Source organism: Meleagris gallopavo, chromosome 4 (genome assembly GCF_000146605.3).
Source record: "Meleagris gallopavo isolate NT-WF06-2002-E0010 breed Aviagen turkey brand Nicholas breeding stock chromosome 4, Turkey_5.1, whole genome shotgun sequence".
Classification (NCBI taxonomy): Eukaryota; Metazoa; Chordata; class Aves; order Galliformes; family Phasianidae; genus Meleagris; species Meleagris gallopavo.
Window position 1 is genome coordinate 27,450,062 of NC_015014.2, and position 16,034 is coordinate 27,466,095.

The following is a 16,034-nucleotide window of genomic DNA, read 5'->3' on the forward strand; positions in this document are numbered from 1 at the left end:
AAAAAAAAAAAAAGATCTCGAGAGGAAAAAGAAAAACCCTAAAAATAATCATAGTCCTCAGCCCTCTATGGAAAAGAGGAAAATAAGTTTAATGTCTATTATTGGACATAGACATTTCTCTAGTGGTCCACTTGTGCAGATTCAAACCTAAGTGGCATTAAGCTGCTCTAAATGAGCTCGTAGCTCAGGACACAGTTCAGTTAGCAGCAGTTCCAGCAAAACCTGAAAAACAGAGAAGATATGAGGTTGAATACAGATGCCAAATTAGCATTTCTCTTAACCTTTCTGATATATTCAGAACATCACAGGTAACAGCAGCATACAAGGTCCTCCTGCTCATCTTTCATGCAACTGCTGTTCTGAAAGCCTCGGATTCTCCAAGCAATGCTGTGACTGTCTGCTTCTTCTCAGCTATAATAAATCAGTGCGTATCTTATGAAGTTGGGCAGCTTGGATGTGTGGAGACTGTTGTAGACAAAAGCAGTACTGTATTTTAAACAGCTGTTTGTTACTCAAAATGATTCAGATGATGAAATGTTTTTTCTGACTTTGCTCAAGAACAAAAACGTTACTTGCAGAGATTAGTACCATACAACCATTATGTGTGCAAAACCACGCACCCTAGGCTTTAATTCTGAGTGGAACTCAGCAATTAAGAAGATTCTAAAACTAAAAGCCCACTTTTCTGGTTACTCACATAGAGTAGATGCTTGTTGGCCTTTCTTTCTTGCAGTGCATTGAACACTTTCACTACACCATGGCGGGCGTTTTGCTGTCCAACGAGGCTCTGCAGAGTATCTGCAACGAACATGACTTCAGCGTACAGCTTCACTCCTGCTAGGCAGTGTCCAACCAACACTACTACCCAAAAATACATAAGGCTGGAAAATGAAACGCTGCCCTTCATGGTAGACAGTTAGATGTACAGATGCCATCCGCCAGCCTTTTAAAAACACATAGGTAACTCAGGTCACTGGTTGGAAGGGTACCCTTCGCTCTCAAGTCAGCTGAGTTAAATAATAGTTTATGCATCTTGGTGACAATATTCTTTAAGTGTTTTAATGCGATATGTAGTCATTACACAGTCATGTCTAATGGCAAACATTATTAATCTATTCACTGAAAAATACCTTCAGACACAAAGAATTCCTCCGTCAGTTAAGATTTACTCTCCACCTTCCCAGAAATACTTCTCAGAAGCAAGCAGATGAGGGAAATCTACGCCTTTCATCTACATTTTGGATTAAATTACAGTGGAGAATAAATCTAGTGCTTCATCATTAATTTCAGGTAAATTCAGATATACCCTGAAGCATCCCTTCTAACTGAAAAACAAATAAGAAAACCCAAACCTACTAGGGAAGGCTGTTCTAGGACAGTGGTGCACACTCAAGGGGAAGCTGCCTCACTTGGTGGTGATTAAAGGGCATTAAAGGAAAGCACTGCAAACGCCACTCTGCCTGGGGTGCTTCTGTCCAGGCTGCAGGTCCCACCAATATTCAGTGCCCTGAAACCTCTTCTCAGAAATGCACAGCATCACACAATAATGACAACATGGGTAGACCTCCCTCTTCCATTTTAGAATATTAGAGCAAGTGGCAATGACTGTGGTGCCACTCTTCCTGTATGTCAAGTAGTTCCAGGCAGCAGAACCACCTCCTGTTTGCTCACTGGGATATAGCAGAAAGTACCCAAACTTCACTTAGCTTTCTTAATGAGTATTATGTACAAACTCCAGCAATACTGGACCTTCTATCCTCTGGTACTACCAAGCCCATGCCATTTACCAGACAAAGATGGGAGAAGCAAAGAGTAAGGCCAAAATTACACTTATTTATGCAAATAAGCATGACTCACAGCTCCAAAGGAAAAATCTAAAATGCAGCAGAACAGGATTTGATTAACTGGTTTCCTTACTAGTTATTAGATATGGGATTAAGCAGAATAGAGGTGTTCTCACCTGGAATGTTTTCAAGTAGTTTTTGCTGTGCTCGCTGTTTGGTCTCTTGCCTTTGTTCATCACTCTTGGCAGTTGGTGGTGGTGCTAGCTTTCCATTTGGCCAAAAAGCATCTCGAAACACGCCAATATAGTAAACAAGCATTGCTTCACTGAACATCCAGTGTACAGTGTCACGGATTTGCCTGTAAAAAAGCGTGGAAGTGAGCACATCACATCTTATCCAAACCTGTTTTTTTCCCCTACTAAAAAACAGTGGAAGCAATGCTTATCTTCATGTAACTATCTCAATTTACCAATGCCAATTCCACCAGCATTACAGCACGCTGTACTGAGCAGCTGTGCTCTAAAATGGAGATCACTGCAGATACTGACTGAGATATACAGCAGGCTGCACTTCAGTGTAGCCTGCAAATACATATTCCACAAAGAGCTACTCAGAGCCAGGTCATTCAGAAAAACAGGGCAGGAGCTCATCACACACGCAAGGCCGCTTCATTGAGAAGTCTCTTAGGGTTCCAGTCTCCCAGTTTCTTTCAAAAGTAAAGCCCTGTGTAGGGGAAAAAGTCCTGGGTAAATGGGCTGAAAGATAAGCCACATCTGTGGCTTCTCTACTCAACCTATCTGTAAACTGAGCTATGGAAAACAAATGTGGATTATCATATACAACAGAGCATCCAGATTGTTATTATTGTTACTCTCAACAATTCTGCTCAGTCTTTTCCCTGTGGAATGATGTTGCAGGTTCAATTCAAGTAACAGGCACTTACTTGTTGATGGTTCTTCCAAAAGTGACTTGTACTAGTGCAATTAATGTTTTTCTCACCCACTTAAACACTGGAACGATGAAAGAGGACAGGAAATGAAGGTCACGGAATTACTAACATTACAGAACCCATAATCATATCCCCTAAAAACCACAAACCAAAAACCCATCCCTGGCATTAAATGTTAATTAATGGTATATGAGTCTCTTTTTTTCTTGTTTTCTCTGTACTGTTTGCTATACAGTTTTTAAGTCCTGCAGATGGCAGAAACACATCTGCATTATGCATTTGCCATTGATACTGTCAGCTTTAATGTTCAAGAATATTTGAAGTGCACTGAACCATGAAACTGCCCAACCACTTTTTGTGCTAGAAGAAAAAGAAGACTTTCTGTACCCTACAACTACATTGCTGTATATGCAGCAGCAGCACTGCAATTCCAAAAGCATTCTCACTCACATAGTTAGCTTTCCATTGCCAATTAAAGGAACAAATGTAAGTGCTTCCTAGTAATTAGAGTCTAATAGTTCTTTCATGCTGTTCACCATCATTAGAAGAAAAGCTTATATTTGGAATCTACATCTGTTATTTTTGGAAAGGGCTGCATTTTGTAATAATTACCCTGTAGCTAATTTTATAAAGTGTCAAGTGTGGCTCCACATTCAAATAGAACCAAAAATAGTTTTCATCACTCAGTTACATAAAGAAGGAATAAATCTGGTAGGGAAAGGTGCCAGTTAGTTACAGCATCTTTTCCATTATAAAAAGTGTAGAACTGAAATGCATCCATAATGCACTTGAAATTGCCATTAAAACTACATTGATTCATTGGTGGCACATCCTGTGATGGAGTTGTCTTTCCTTCCTCATAAATTGTATGTTGCAATCTGTAGCCCACATACAGATAATGTGGTGTTGTACTTCCCTATTTTCTCCAAATTCATTTTCTTTAATGAAAATGCATATTCCCTCTCTTGACAGTGACATTTTTACTGCAATGTTACACTGTAATAGCACTTTTATTCTGAAGTTTAATAGTTAGGACTATTGCAAAACAGCTCCTTGCCAGATTAGTTGGCTACAGAGGTTTCAAGAATATTTCAACTTTTTGGAATAGAAAAATGTGAATTACAAAGCATCCCAGATTTCTTGGCCAACAGGTTCCACTAGCAAATAAGCACGTTTGCAGCTTACTTCCTCGCAGCTCAAAAATCTCCCCAATCAGCATGAAACATGGCTCAGCAATAGAGTCCCTTTTTCCATCCACCTCTTCCCCATAATCTGACAGGTCACTGTCCTCTTCCGTTTCTTCCTAAGAACAGAGGGACAAAGTAGGCACGGCATGACATTTCTTCAATACTGCTTTTTTTTTTTTCCCCTTCTCATCTTCTGGTCCAGAAAACCTCCTTCATGACTTAATTTCTCTTAATTTGTTTTCTTTTTTTGCCTAACAGTGATGGACTTTCAATTGCCTATCATCCAAACCCTGCCTGCACATGGGGCTGGAACTGGATGATCTTCAAGGTCCCTTCCAACCCTTTTGTTCTGTGATTTTAAAGTCCTATCCTGCAGCGTTTTAGCTGTATACCAGAACATCTTACACCTTCTTCCCATCCTTCAAACCCCACCTTTGCAATGCCCAGCACTGCAAAGCAGCAATAACTCACTATGTAAATGCAGGAAACGAAAATATTGATACCGATAATAGTACAGGAGAAAGATCCCAGGGCCATGCTGCTGTGCAAAAGGCAAGCATAACAGCATGATGCGTAGGCAGGAATGCTGTCCATGAGACAGTTGTGAGTATATGTAAAGATTTTCACACATAGGAATATGAAAACCCAGTGAGTGCAATGCATTTCAAAATCAGTCGTATTTCCAAGAAAAATGTGGATGATCAGGAAAGTGCAGAGCAGAACTCTGAGAACTACACAGAAAGTGGTAGGGAATGCTGGTGCTGCACACTCTAAGAAGTAAAAGAGTAAAAGACCCAAGGAAAGTAACTCCTGATAAAGAGCACAATCCTCACCCAAACACAGATGTTTTCTCTAAAGAAAGGGAATGGGCTGCTCTGTGTTTGCTGCAGACAGGACAAGGGCTGGTTGAATACAGCAAGATTTGGGTTAGATGGTAAGAACAGGCTTATAACCAAGGAGAGAGCTGAAAATTGTGACACACTGCCCTGCGTGGCTGCAGAGCATCCATTGGTCACTGGAGGTTTAAATGCACCCCAGATAGAGACTTGACAGTAATTCTGCTGGTATAGCTGAGCCTACTCAGAGCAGAAGGGCAAATCCAATGACCCCTCTGTGGTCCCCAATCTGTTTTTCTGCTCAATTGAATCCTCCTCGATTTAGAAAATGCAGTAAGTAACTCTTACTGCACTGTAGTGGTGCGTTTTCTATCCCCATTAATAATTCATAACCCCCCGAACCCCTCTCTGGATCTATCAGTTGTACTTTTCCTTTTATTTAATTCCATTCCAAATTTAGCCCCATTTAAGGAACCCCGGGTATCTGAGATCTGAAATTGCTGCAATATATAATCCTGAAAGCAGCACTCAAGTGGTTAATATTGTTTCTCCTGCACATATCTGAATAACGTGAGACAAGATGTAAAGTTACAAGAGAGCATGCTCTTCAATAGAGTCCAAAATATGGAATAAAACACGACACAGTCAAGTAATATAATATAACACACACGTGATCTGGCTTTTTTCTTGAGGATGTTTTTCTATTAATTAGTGCACTACTACCAGCTTCTTTATTTTTTTGCTACTTCTACCTATTATTCAGTATGGTGAATATGAACTATTTTCCATCTTTAGAAGAACAGAAGTACTTCTGTCAAACAAGCATCTCAAACTTTCCTTATATTAATTCCTCTGAAATAATACAATGTGTTCATTGCCCAGGTGTGAATACAGTGCAATTTTTTCAGGATTTTCTTATTAGCAACAGTAGCAAGATCACCTTTTTGTCTACTAACAGGCCAGCTCAATACAAGTTTCCCTAACTCCACTTAGCCTTGAGGAGGCCCATTCACTGCAGAAAACTACAGCATTTAGCAAAATTGTTTCATATAACATACAACTGGTGATGGCAACAGTTCCCTGGAGGTCGTATAACTGTAACCCAAAGAACACATGACAGAGCACCATGGAATTTTAGTTTTAGTCAGTGAGCTATTTCAGTCATTCATCTTTTCTTTGTTGTGTTTTCAAAGACGAGGGTTTTTTATGCCTTAGTATCAAATATGCCAACCATGGCCACATGGGCTACCATCCGCATACACAAATTCCCTCCGTGAGCCTGTACCATTTGCAGACGTTCTTCATCAAAACCAGCTTTGTTCCACAAGTTATTGCTGCCAAGAGAAGTCTCTTAAGAGAAAAACTCCCTAAAACATGCATGTCTAAAGCATAGAAAGCGGGAATACTAATAAAAAATAAACAATCCCACATAGACTTTTCATTCATTTGTGATAGGTTGCACAGTTACCTATATATACGTATATCTATGTGTCAAAGGGCAGGAAATTTATTAAAAATACCTTATAAATTCATAGGCAGCTCTTCTCTCTGAATCTTTGTTTGCTAAAGGTAAATTAAAAATGACCTTTCAAAAATGCCTTCCAATACTACCTGCCATTCAAATGTATTATAATAATGGCTCTGTCTGCTTACTCTGGCTAAGTAATTAAATCTGGGAAGATAACTTACCTCCTGATGAGAAAACCAGTCACAAGGAAGTCGCTCTAAAAATGATGAGAGTGAAAAAGATGACTTTTTTCCTTGCACATCAATCACTTTGAGGTGTTCTGGAGAAGGGCTCAAGAAGGCATAAAGTGCTTCACTTTGACAGAGCCTTTCATCAGAGAGCAATTTCTGTGAAAGGAATGCAGAGACAGAAACAGCACATTAACTATTTCTTTGTAAGGAAAAAAGTGCATCAGGCCAGCTAATGAAACTTAATGATTAAGATAGCTCAAAAGTAGAATGAGAAAAAATAATCTGTGTCTGACAGATGCTTGGCTATGATGTCTTATTTTAAGAAGCTTGTCAAGCCTTTAATCTGATAATCATTTTTAAAAACATGAAGTTCTGATTTGTAAGAAATTAGTTGCTAGGTGTTGTAGTTAAAAATGACATTCTAGGACTCATTATTTATTACTTCTTAGCTGGTCAACGATCAAATTAACTTACCTCTAGAGGACTGGCTACTATCAGCCAAATTCATCTCAACTTCATGCATTTTAGATGACTCACACTTAACAATGCCAGTCCTCCCAGTTGAGCTGTTTTACTCTATGCTCTCTTTTTAGTAAATAGAGAGAACATCAACTCCCAAGGCATTATTCAGTTGTTTTCTTTAGACACCTGACTTCAGTCAAACACACCTGGGAGCGCCCACCTGTCTGCATGCGAGCACAGAAGCTTTTGAGGAATTCCACCCCTGCATGCCATGAATTGAATTTCTCAAGTATCTCACAGAAATTCTTTCAAGGCTACACATCCCTGCAAAGAATGAACATGAACACACGGACTGCCTCAAGCCCTCACACCAGGCTGTAATTCCAGCAGGGTTACTGCCAACTTCTTCTTGCCCACAAGACAGGAGAACCCACTCTTTAGAATGCTTCTGGTGGCAGTGGATGAGCCAGAGGAAAAAGGAATTCCCTTTTTGTAGCCACCAGACTCCTTCATGACAAAATGACACTGGTCAAGTTAGCAGAAGTTGTTCTTACACAGTCTTTTGCTGCTGGCACTAGCAGCACTACTCAGAACATGGGCAACGACTGTACCGCCATCAGGGAGCAAGGGATATCACAGCTCTATCAGGAGTAGGAAGGAAGACAAGAGAGAAGGACATAAAGCTTTGCCACCTACATTTTGGTAAAGGATCATGACAGCACCTAAGAAAAAAAACATGAAGATTCACAGTCACCTAGTTTATAATTTTCGCACATTTCTTTTTAATAATGTTTTTGGACACAACGAGTTGGCAACCTGTCCAAGTTTGAAATCCTATCAGTTTAAGTAAAGTTCGTACTAAAAACTAAAGGTACTCCATTCCAATTTAGCCTCCATCTTAACTGTGAAAGAATCCAGATTAATAACATTAACCCCAAGAAAAGTGTTCATGGCAAACAGCAACATTTGGTTGTTCCTCAAGTCACTGGCAAATAGGAAAGTAACTCTGAAGTTTACGCACTTTTCATATTGATATCTTCCAGCTAACACAGAATGCTTGAGAATTTGAGTAATCTATCTTAAAAAGCAGCCATACATATAGAGAGTGCTGTAAAATAAAAAGCAAATGCTGTGAATGTAATTTGTGGTGTTACCTCAGACCAAATTTGTCTACAGAAGCAAAACTGAACTCCCTCTCCAAAAATACCTTTGTATTTTAAACAAATTAAATAACAAGGCTCTCCACCTGAGGCTCTAGGTGACCTAAAAACAGTAATCACACACTGCATTCAATTAAATTAATGCAATCTCAGCAGTATTAGCCTAGTTCACAGACACCCAACTCCCACAGAAGCCAAGCCTCTTCTTCCACTCTGCAAGAGACACAACTCCCCCTCCCTGCTGACAGCCCCTCAAGCTAACTGGCCACACACCAAACCTGGGACTAAGAAGGAAAATGCTCTGCCACCACTGACCCTTTGCGCTGCAGTCAAAATGGGGCAGGAGTTTGCAGTCTCTAAGATGGACCATCTGAAGTCTTGTTTGGAAAGAACAGAGAGGGGAAGATAGAAGATTAAGACCTAAATGGCACACTGAGACCCCACAAAGAGAGAAAGGACAGAGACATTACTCGGAAACTAGCAGGAAGTGTTGGAGATGGATACTTTCACCAAAGCACGATGGAGAACTAGGATTTTCCAAACAGTGGCTGTAAAAGTGTGGTAAAAGGAAAATAACTGTGGTCATTAAATCCTTGTAGGATAGAAGAGATGAACATACAGCTGTGTCTTAACTTCTGGTACTTTCATCACTCTGTGGTCTGCTTTCTTACCTGCAGAAAGTTATTAAGCTGGTTCTTAGACTTCTCCATGAACTTCTGGTCTATGGATTTGAAGGGCAGCTTGCTGAGTGAAGGCAACTGAACTTTCTTTAATGATGGAAAGCACTGTAGGAGAAAGGGCAGCTCACTTAACATGCATGTGCAGAAAAACAACAGTGGTGCCAGTTCTAAATGGAAATGAGATTCTGTAATCTCATCTGCCTTCCATATCCTGCTCAGCATGCTGAAAAACACCTCTCCCTTACCCACTGTGGGCTGACACATCTAAACTTTTCTGCAACTTCCAACACCACCATTATCAATCTTCTATAAGACAGAAAAGGTAGAGCAAATTAAGAGGAAATCTCCTCTATTTGAAGAGTGTCACTTTCAATACCTCTCCAGGAGCCAGAGACAAAATTTAGTTTTCAAAACACCGACAGGTGCAAGTGCATTATTTAGATGTTGGGTCACTTCAGTAAAACACTCATTATTAAGAAAAAAAAGCAAATAATTCTATGTACATTTGGCAGAGGCAATGTATATATGGGTAATAAACCTAGAAAGGGTGAAAGCCAGAAGACTGGAGAGCTGGTCATACTTTCGTATGTTATTCAGTGTTGGCTTTTTACCCCTCTCCATTTATGACCCTGACAACTTTTAGCAATCTACATCCTCTCCCTCCCTTGAGATTCATACCTCACTGAGCTTCCGGTGTAGGTTCTGAAACTCACTGAGCTTCCTGGGAACAGTCCAGTTCTTAGTTTCAGCTCCACCGACTTCTTGTAAACTCACTAGGACAGAGTAACAGGGCACTTGTTCTCCATTCTCTTCTAAAACCTTATGGGGAAAAACAAAACAGCCAACAAAAATACAGATAAGGCACAACTCTGAAAGTAAACAGCGGAACAATTTAGGTTGCCAGAGTGGCATGCAAAGTCACTCACCATCACTGCACAAAATTTAAGTCTCTTTGTGAAGGTGATACATCAGACAATCCACAGAAAACTCAAACTGAAAACTATACAAAAGTGTCCCGTGTTTGTCTTAATATATAGGCAAGTAACAGAAAGGTGACTACAGAACACCATTCTCACCCCACCTGTTTGAGGGAAGTAACAATATATTTAAGCTTTCCAAACTTTTATTTTAAGAAGACTTAATTAATCCAGATAGAAAAATAGACTTTAAAATTCATAGAATTATCACACATTTTCTGAGAAGCCCATGGAAGTCTGACAATGCTTAATGCTTATGACAGGTGATTTGAAGAGCTGCTGCGACACCAGTGCAGAAGGTACACAGTTAAAATATATCTGCATCTTGTACAGCTGCTCAGCTGCACCAGGAGAACATTCTCTGTAATGCACTCTTCCTGTATCTGCCCACGGAAACTGGGAAACCCTATCTGACTTCTGGGTTTCACATCTCTCTAGAGAAAAGGTGCAGCAGCATCCTGACAGAACACACAGTACCAGCTTCAACTTCCAAAAACATGCCTGGTTTTCAAGCACAGTTATTTCAGGAACTACTTGCCTGCTTTCTCAGCCAGAACACTGCAAAAAGAGCTGCTTGAATAGCAGTTTCCAGCACGTGGCTCAGAGGGAACAGTGTCTACTAGGAAGGTCCCCACCCTTTGGGTTTGTGTTTGCAAGTCTCCTGCAAATATCTCACAACAGCTATTTTTGAAAAATGGAAACACTGATCTGAGCAACTTACTCTCAGATATAAAGCACTCTCTTTCTGGGTATCCTATTCTAGTCCCTTGAAACTGCAATATCATTACATATTGTAATACAAAGTGCAAAAAGTGTGCATATCTTTGAAGCATACTGGTGAGACTATCATGTTCAAGTGCAAAAGCATGGTACTTATAGCATGAGGCAGCTCTAATGAAAAACTGTGCTCTTAAGATAGCAAATTTGTTTACCCAATGCCAAAACCTGCTCACATATACACAGGTGTTTTAATAACTCCATTACAACAGAGTCTGGGGACTGGAAATGTTTCTGTATACAATACAGTAAACACCTGGGAAAGAAAGGAGTTCAGAAAAAGTTGTTTTTCCCCCCAGGCAAATACAAAGTACACACACGTACACAAAGGCAAAAAGAAAGCATATGCAATTTTTTTTATCCTTCTATTTCTGCAAGTTTGAGCTGCTGCAGAGGATGAAGACGCATAAAAACCATACCTCGCCTGAGATGATGAAGGCTTTCCACATGCCAAGATTCTCACACCACCAGTCTGTTCTTGCAATGTGCAACTGAAGGTCGTTATGCTCTCTCTCCATCAGAGTGATCTCATCCTTCAGCTTAGAAACAATCTGCAGAGGAAGATTTATCAATTATCACTGGGAAGAAAAAGCTTGGGTGGCCCATCTAGTCACATTTCTGAGGCTACTATTCAGAAAGAATGTCCAAAAGGAAATCATGACAGTACACTTGTACAATACATTAGCCTCAAAGATCAACTCCAATACTAAAATGAAAACCACGTCAGAATGGCATGATACTGTCAGACCCTCAGGATAAAAGAGGCACATTAGATAGGATTATTTATTACACAGTTCATATATTACAAGTTTTTTTCTAAATTGAAATTGCAATTATTGCAACACTACTTACCAAAGGCATCCTCCCTACCATTTTTCCATTTCAGATACACACAATGAGATGGAAGAGCTTGGGAATAGATTACATTTCCAGGAACAAAGCTATGGTAACATTTACCCAAGTAGTTACCACTTAACTCACTTCTGTTTTGAAAAGTGGAGGACTTACTTTTGTGGAAACCACACGTTGAAAAAAAAATAATAATAATAAGATGTTCTCATCAGCACATAGCTCACAGTCAATCTCACAAAGGAGATATCTTACAATATCAGCAAAAATAACTATCTATACCTAATCCCAGGGGACAGTATCTAGAAAGGGTAAGTATACATAAAATGTGGCATCTATGTACAATCTGCTGCCAGGATGTGCTCCTGTGCTACAAGTTTTACAGCGAAGGTTCATAAATGTAATGGAGTGATATATCATATTATTAAAAAATAGACAGCTGCTTCCACATTTATTCGGAGTGGTGAGACCCTGGCACAGGCTGCCCAGACAGGCAATGGCAGATGGAAGGTGTGGAAGGGACAGAGGGAACAAAGCTGGCCATTGTAGCCTCCAAGGCTACTGCCCACACCCTGCTTTAGAGGCATATGTCCCTGGAGCAATGAGAATGAGTGGGCTGTCAACTTCTGTTCAGACCAGCATTGCTGCACTCACCCCATGTGAAGTAACAAAAGAAGGAAGGAAGAGCCCACAGTCTTGAGCCATGGTGTAGGCCCAGGCCATTTCAGCCATTCCCCCAAATCTTAGGCTGATGAAAATATTCTCTGCAGCTTTCTCTTGACTCCTTATAAAGGAAATAAGTCACTTTCATGGGTCTTCTTTTCCTTTATTTAAGCGAGCCCATTGCATGTTGGGACACCTTGACACTGCTGTGCTACTTGCAAGACAGCAGAGGGAGCAGCAGTTAATGAGCGCAGCCCTACACTGCAGCGCTGCAGATGCAGCAAGGACTCAGAGCCAGCTGTCACAAACAATTAATTATACAGATGTAAGTGGGCAGAGATGCAAGGAAGAAATCTGATTTGCTGTGGACAGAGCAACAAGACTATGGGAGGAGAGGTCATTATTTTATGACAAAATTTAAATCACAGCTGCAGTTGTATTGACGGTAGCTTTAAAAAATGGAAAAAAAACAGTTATCACCAAGCTCTGACTGCACTTTTAAAAACAGGGCGAACAAAAAAGGCATCAGACTTGTCCAGAAAGGGCCTGATATGACTGGATATTACATAAACACATCATATAAAAAAAGGACTGAAGAAAACCAAGGTACTCACCTTTTTGTTGGGTTTTGGTGAATTACATATGGAATTTAGAGCCTGTTTCTTATATTTAAGCTTGTCGTTTAGTTGGCGAAGCTTATTTACAGCATAACTGGCCTGTTCATTAATTCCTGTGCTGCATTCTTCAGTAGCTTCTCCACAACCTTGGCTCTAGAAACAGAGGATGGGGATGACTGCATCATTAAGGTGAAAAAAGGAAAAATTTTGTTTGCTCCAAATGCATTTCACATTTATTCTTCATATGGATAAACATGTAGGTCTACTGGTATATTAATCTAACAAATTCTCATATACACTTCAACCAGCAGATCCAATATGAGACATAAGAAAAAAATGTCAAATTATCATTTATACTACATCTGCATGAAACTCTTCCAAATGAAAATGACCTTTGAGCAAAGTCTGTGGTGTGACAGGAAGAATCAACCTTTCATTTAAAAGCAACAACAGCTTAGTAACTCAATATTCAGAACCAGATAGGACAGCAAATACTGAGCCCTGAGCTGGAAGGTAGTAAGACAAGAGGAAAAATAAAACCAGAGCTCTAACACACAATCCTGCCTCCAACAAACCTTTACAAAACAGATTTACCAGCCTGTAGAACCAGCTAACCACGTCCTATCTCTTTGTAAACAGATTTTACTGCTGTTTTTAGAAACGCTAATAAAAAATGTGTCAGAAGCACATATGCGTTACCTAAATTCAGTAATGATTTTCTCATAGTCATTGAAACAAACCAACTGATTTTCCCATCTGCTGCATGGCAAACACGTAGAAAAAAATGCAGAACTTCACACCTTTCAGCAACTTCCTCTTTAACAACTTCTGACATCTGCCTTAACTTCCCTGTTCTTACGGTAGCTCCTCAAATAGGAATGAAGAGGCTGAGATTCAGCAAACAGCATTGTGATGCACCCACCATCAGCAATGTCATCCTCAAAAATCTCTGAGGTTTGCCTGTGGCTGAATGGATCTTGGTTTTATCAGTGGGATTAATCTAATCTCACAAACAAGGGACAGACTTCTGTGTTATTTAATGATTTTTCCACTATATAAGTTTCGTCTCATTTTAACATAAACCTAACAGAAGGAAATCTCTGAGTTTACATCTTAGTGAAATAAGTTTGAGAAGGATACAGTGGCAGCAATAATTAACCTCCTCAGTTTGGTCCTTCTAAAGGATGGTAACGTAAGGTAGAAATCAGGAGTTCTAGGCAAAGAAATCCATGTCCTTTTCCACCTCTGCCTTTGTCTCCTATGTGGCTGAGCAAATACTAGCTGCATGCCCTGTCCTTCCATCTGCTTTGCATGATCTGTAAATTTGGTGAGTCAGAGACTGCTTCAAAGCACGCGTGCAGAGATAAGCTTACACCTTCTTATTGTCTCCTGGCACTACAATAATACAAATAATAAGTATTAGCAACACTGGACTTTATTCAAAACTCCACAGATCATAAGCCAAACATTTGAACCTGCAGGGAAGCACAGACTTCATACAGAATCAGGAATATTAGTTTCAGCAGGGAAGAGCTGACAGCTGCTCACACCAAGTCTGGCTCCACTCACCAAAGGACTGCATTTAATTACAAAGCAGTGAGGCTCTGCTCCCAGAGGAAGGCTGTAAAATCCATCATTCAATGATTCTGAGCCTTTCAGCAGGAAAACAGCGCTGAATGCAAGTTTGTCATAAAATGACAAACAGCAAGTTACCTCCAATAAAATTATCAGTTTATCAAATAATCAATCAACATACTCAAAGCTGAGACCATAATGGATTGTGCTGCTTTCACCTTATCTCCACAACTTCTATTTCCACTAGATCTTCAGAACACAGACTTGGGACTCTGCAATAATCTGCCACAGAGCTCCAGCACAGCCTCCAGACTTGTTCTGTTTGCTTCTGTGTCTTTACTTGTGACCCTTAAATGGAGCTTCGTCCACTGATACAAACAGTGATGACAGATGAGAAGGAAAAGCTTGTTCCACCAGCAGCAGGACCAGCAGAGCATGCCCTCGCCTGGTTTGGTCTTCTCACATTCCATCAAGGCTCGCATTTGTGCCCTCTACCCAGAAGGGGCACTACATGGCTTTTATCTCAATACAAAAGTGAATGGAAACTGAACACACACAATTCCCACAGTGCCCCAAAAAGTGTGAATATAGGCCACCAAAATCCAAACCAGCCCAAAACAACCAGTACTCACTGACTACATAGAAACCTCCAGGCATACCAAAGTCTCAACTGCAGTTTCTTATATGTGGGGGAAAAAGGCTGTTTGCTAGCTTGTAGTTGGTATTTCCACCCACACTTGGAAGGCTATTGGAAACTTCTAGAGGAATAACTTGCTATAATTTATTCCCACCCCAAATACCCTGAAGCCTCACGCAGAGCCATTAGAATCACTCTATTAGATGATGCTCTAACAGCACATGCAACTTCACACTTAGCTTGTAATTTAAAAAGATGCAGAAAAACTTCAACCATATAGAAAATTTGGCCATATTTTAATCTTTAAGGTTTCACAGCAAACACAGCCTTCAAACTTGGCATGCATTTAACCAAATACTGAGAGGAAAAACAGATGATGCCTATGTCCAAGATCTGATTGTTTCAGCAGTGAACATTATCTGACAGTCAGCTCAGTCCTAAAGCATGGTGTTAGTTTTCCTTGAGAAATGATTATCACCACTGGTGAGAACGGTGCAACTCTGAATAAAATACATGAAAAGAATAAAACGGGCAGAGCCCAGAACAGAAAGCGTGGTGCAAAAAGAGTAACAGCATTTCCTCCAAGTCCAACCAGTGCCACTAAAAGGGCAGGACATTCCTGACATACCTACCGCTCTCAACACACAGCTGGGTCAGCCATGAAAAAAAGAAAGCAGGTCTTGAATACTTGGTCAAGGAAAAGGACTCTGGGAAAAATGAACAATAAAAAACTGAGCAAGCTCTCAAGATTTGTATGGGAAGTAATTTCTTTACAGCAGCTCATCTGAAGAAGTAATATTTAAACAGCAAGCCGGAAAGTCTTAGGCTTTGGAATAACTGCTTCTAACTGCTTAGGTTGGCATTAGCGCCTCTGGATTCTGCTCTCATTTTTCTCACTTAGATTCCGTTTCTGACAAACCAGTACATGTCACTCTGTTCAGAGCAAAGCGAAGATACTACTGCTGCCTTGAAGTGGCAGCCTAAGTGAAAGATGCTCACAAGCCTGAGAGATGCCCTTGTCAAAGTGTTCTTAGATCAAAATAACCAGTTGCCCCAGCATGACCGATTTAGAGAACGCACTGGAAACGCCTGCCCCAAGGCAGCAGCTGTTGGGTTACTGCTTGGCATTTGAAATGTTCTGTTTCAGTATCTCAAGTCGCATTGCTATTGTAATCAGTTTATT

The 16,034-nt window shown here is 40.3% G+C and overlaps 1 protein-coding gene across 4 annotated transcripts in view; it reads right to left on the reverse strand.

Annotated features, from left to right (window-relative positions):
* Positions 1-64: 64 nt before the first annotated feature.
* SNX25 (sorting nexin 25) overlaps positions 65-16,034 on the reverse strand; it is a 59,983-nt gene continuing 44,013 nt past the window's right edge. For 3 of the 4 annotated variants that reach the window (XM_010709783.2, XM_019614667.1, XM_010709784.2), the window contains 10 exons: positions 12,637-12,792; positions 10,930-11,061; positions 9,435-9,575; positions 8,748-8,861; positions 6,446-6,610; positions 3,919-4,036; positions 2,728-2,794; positions 1,961-2,142; positions 698-798; positions 65-222 (listed from right to left, as the gene is read on the reverse strand). In XM_010709783.2, coding sequence (XP_010708085.1) covers positions 148-222; positions 698-798; positions 1,961-2,142; positions 2,728-2,794; positions 3,919-4,036; positions 6,446-6,610; positions 8,748-8,861; positions 9,435-9,575; positions 10,930-11,061; positions 12,637-12,792 — 1,251 coding nt within the window. In that variant the 3' untranslated portion in view covers positions 65-147. Of the gene's footprint in view, positions 223-697; positions 799-1,960; positions 2,143-2,253; positions 2,508-2,727; positions 2,795-3,918; positions 4,037-6,445; positions 6,611-8,747; positions 8,862-9,434; positions 9,576-10,929; positions 11,062-12,636; positions 12,793-16,034 lie in introns of those variants that run through there. The other variant, XR_002114200.2, reaches the window with a different exon arrangement.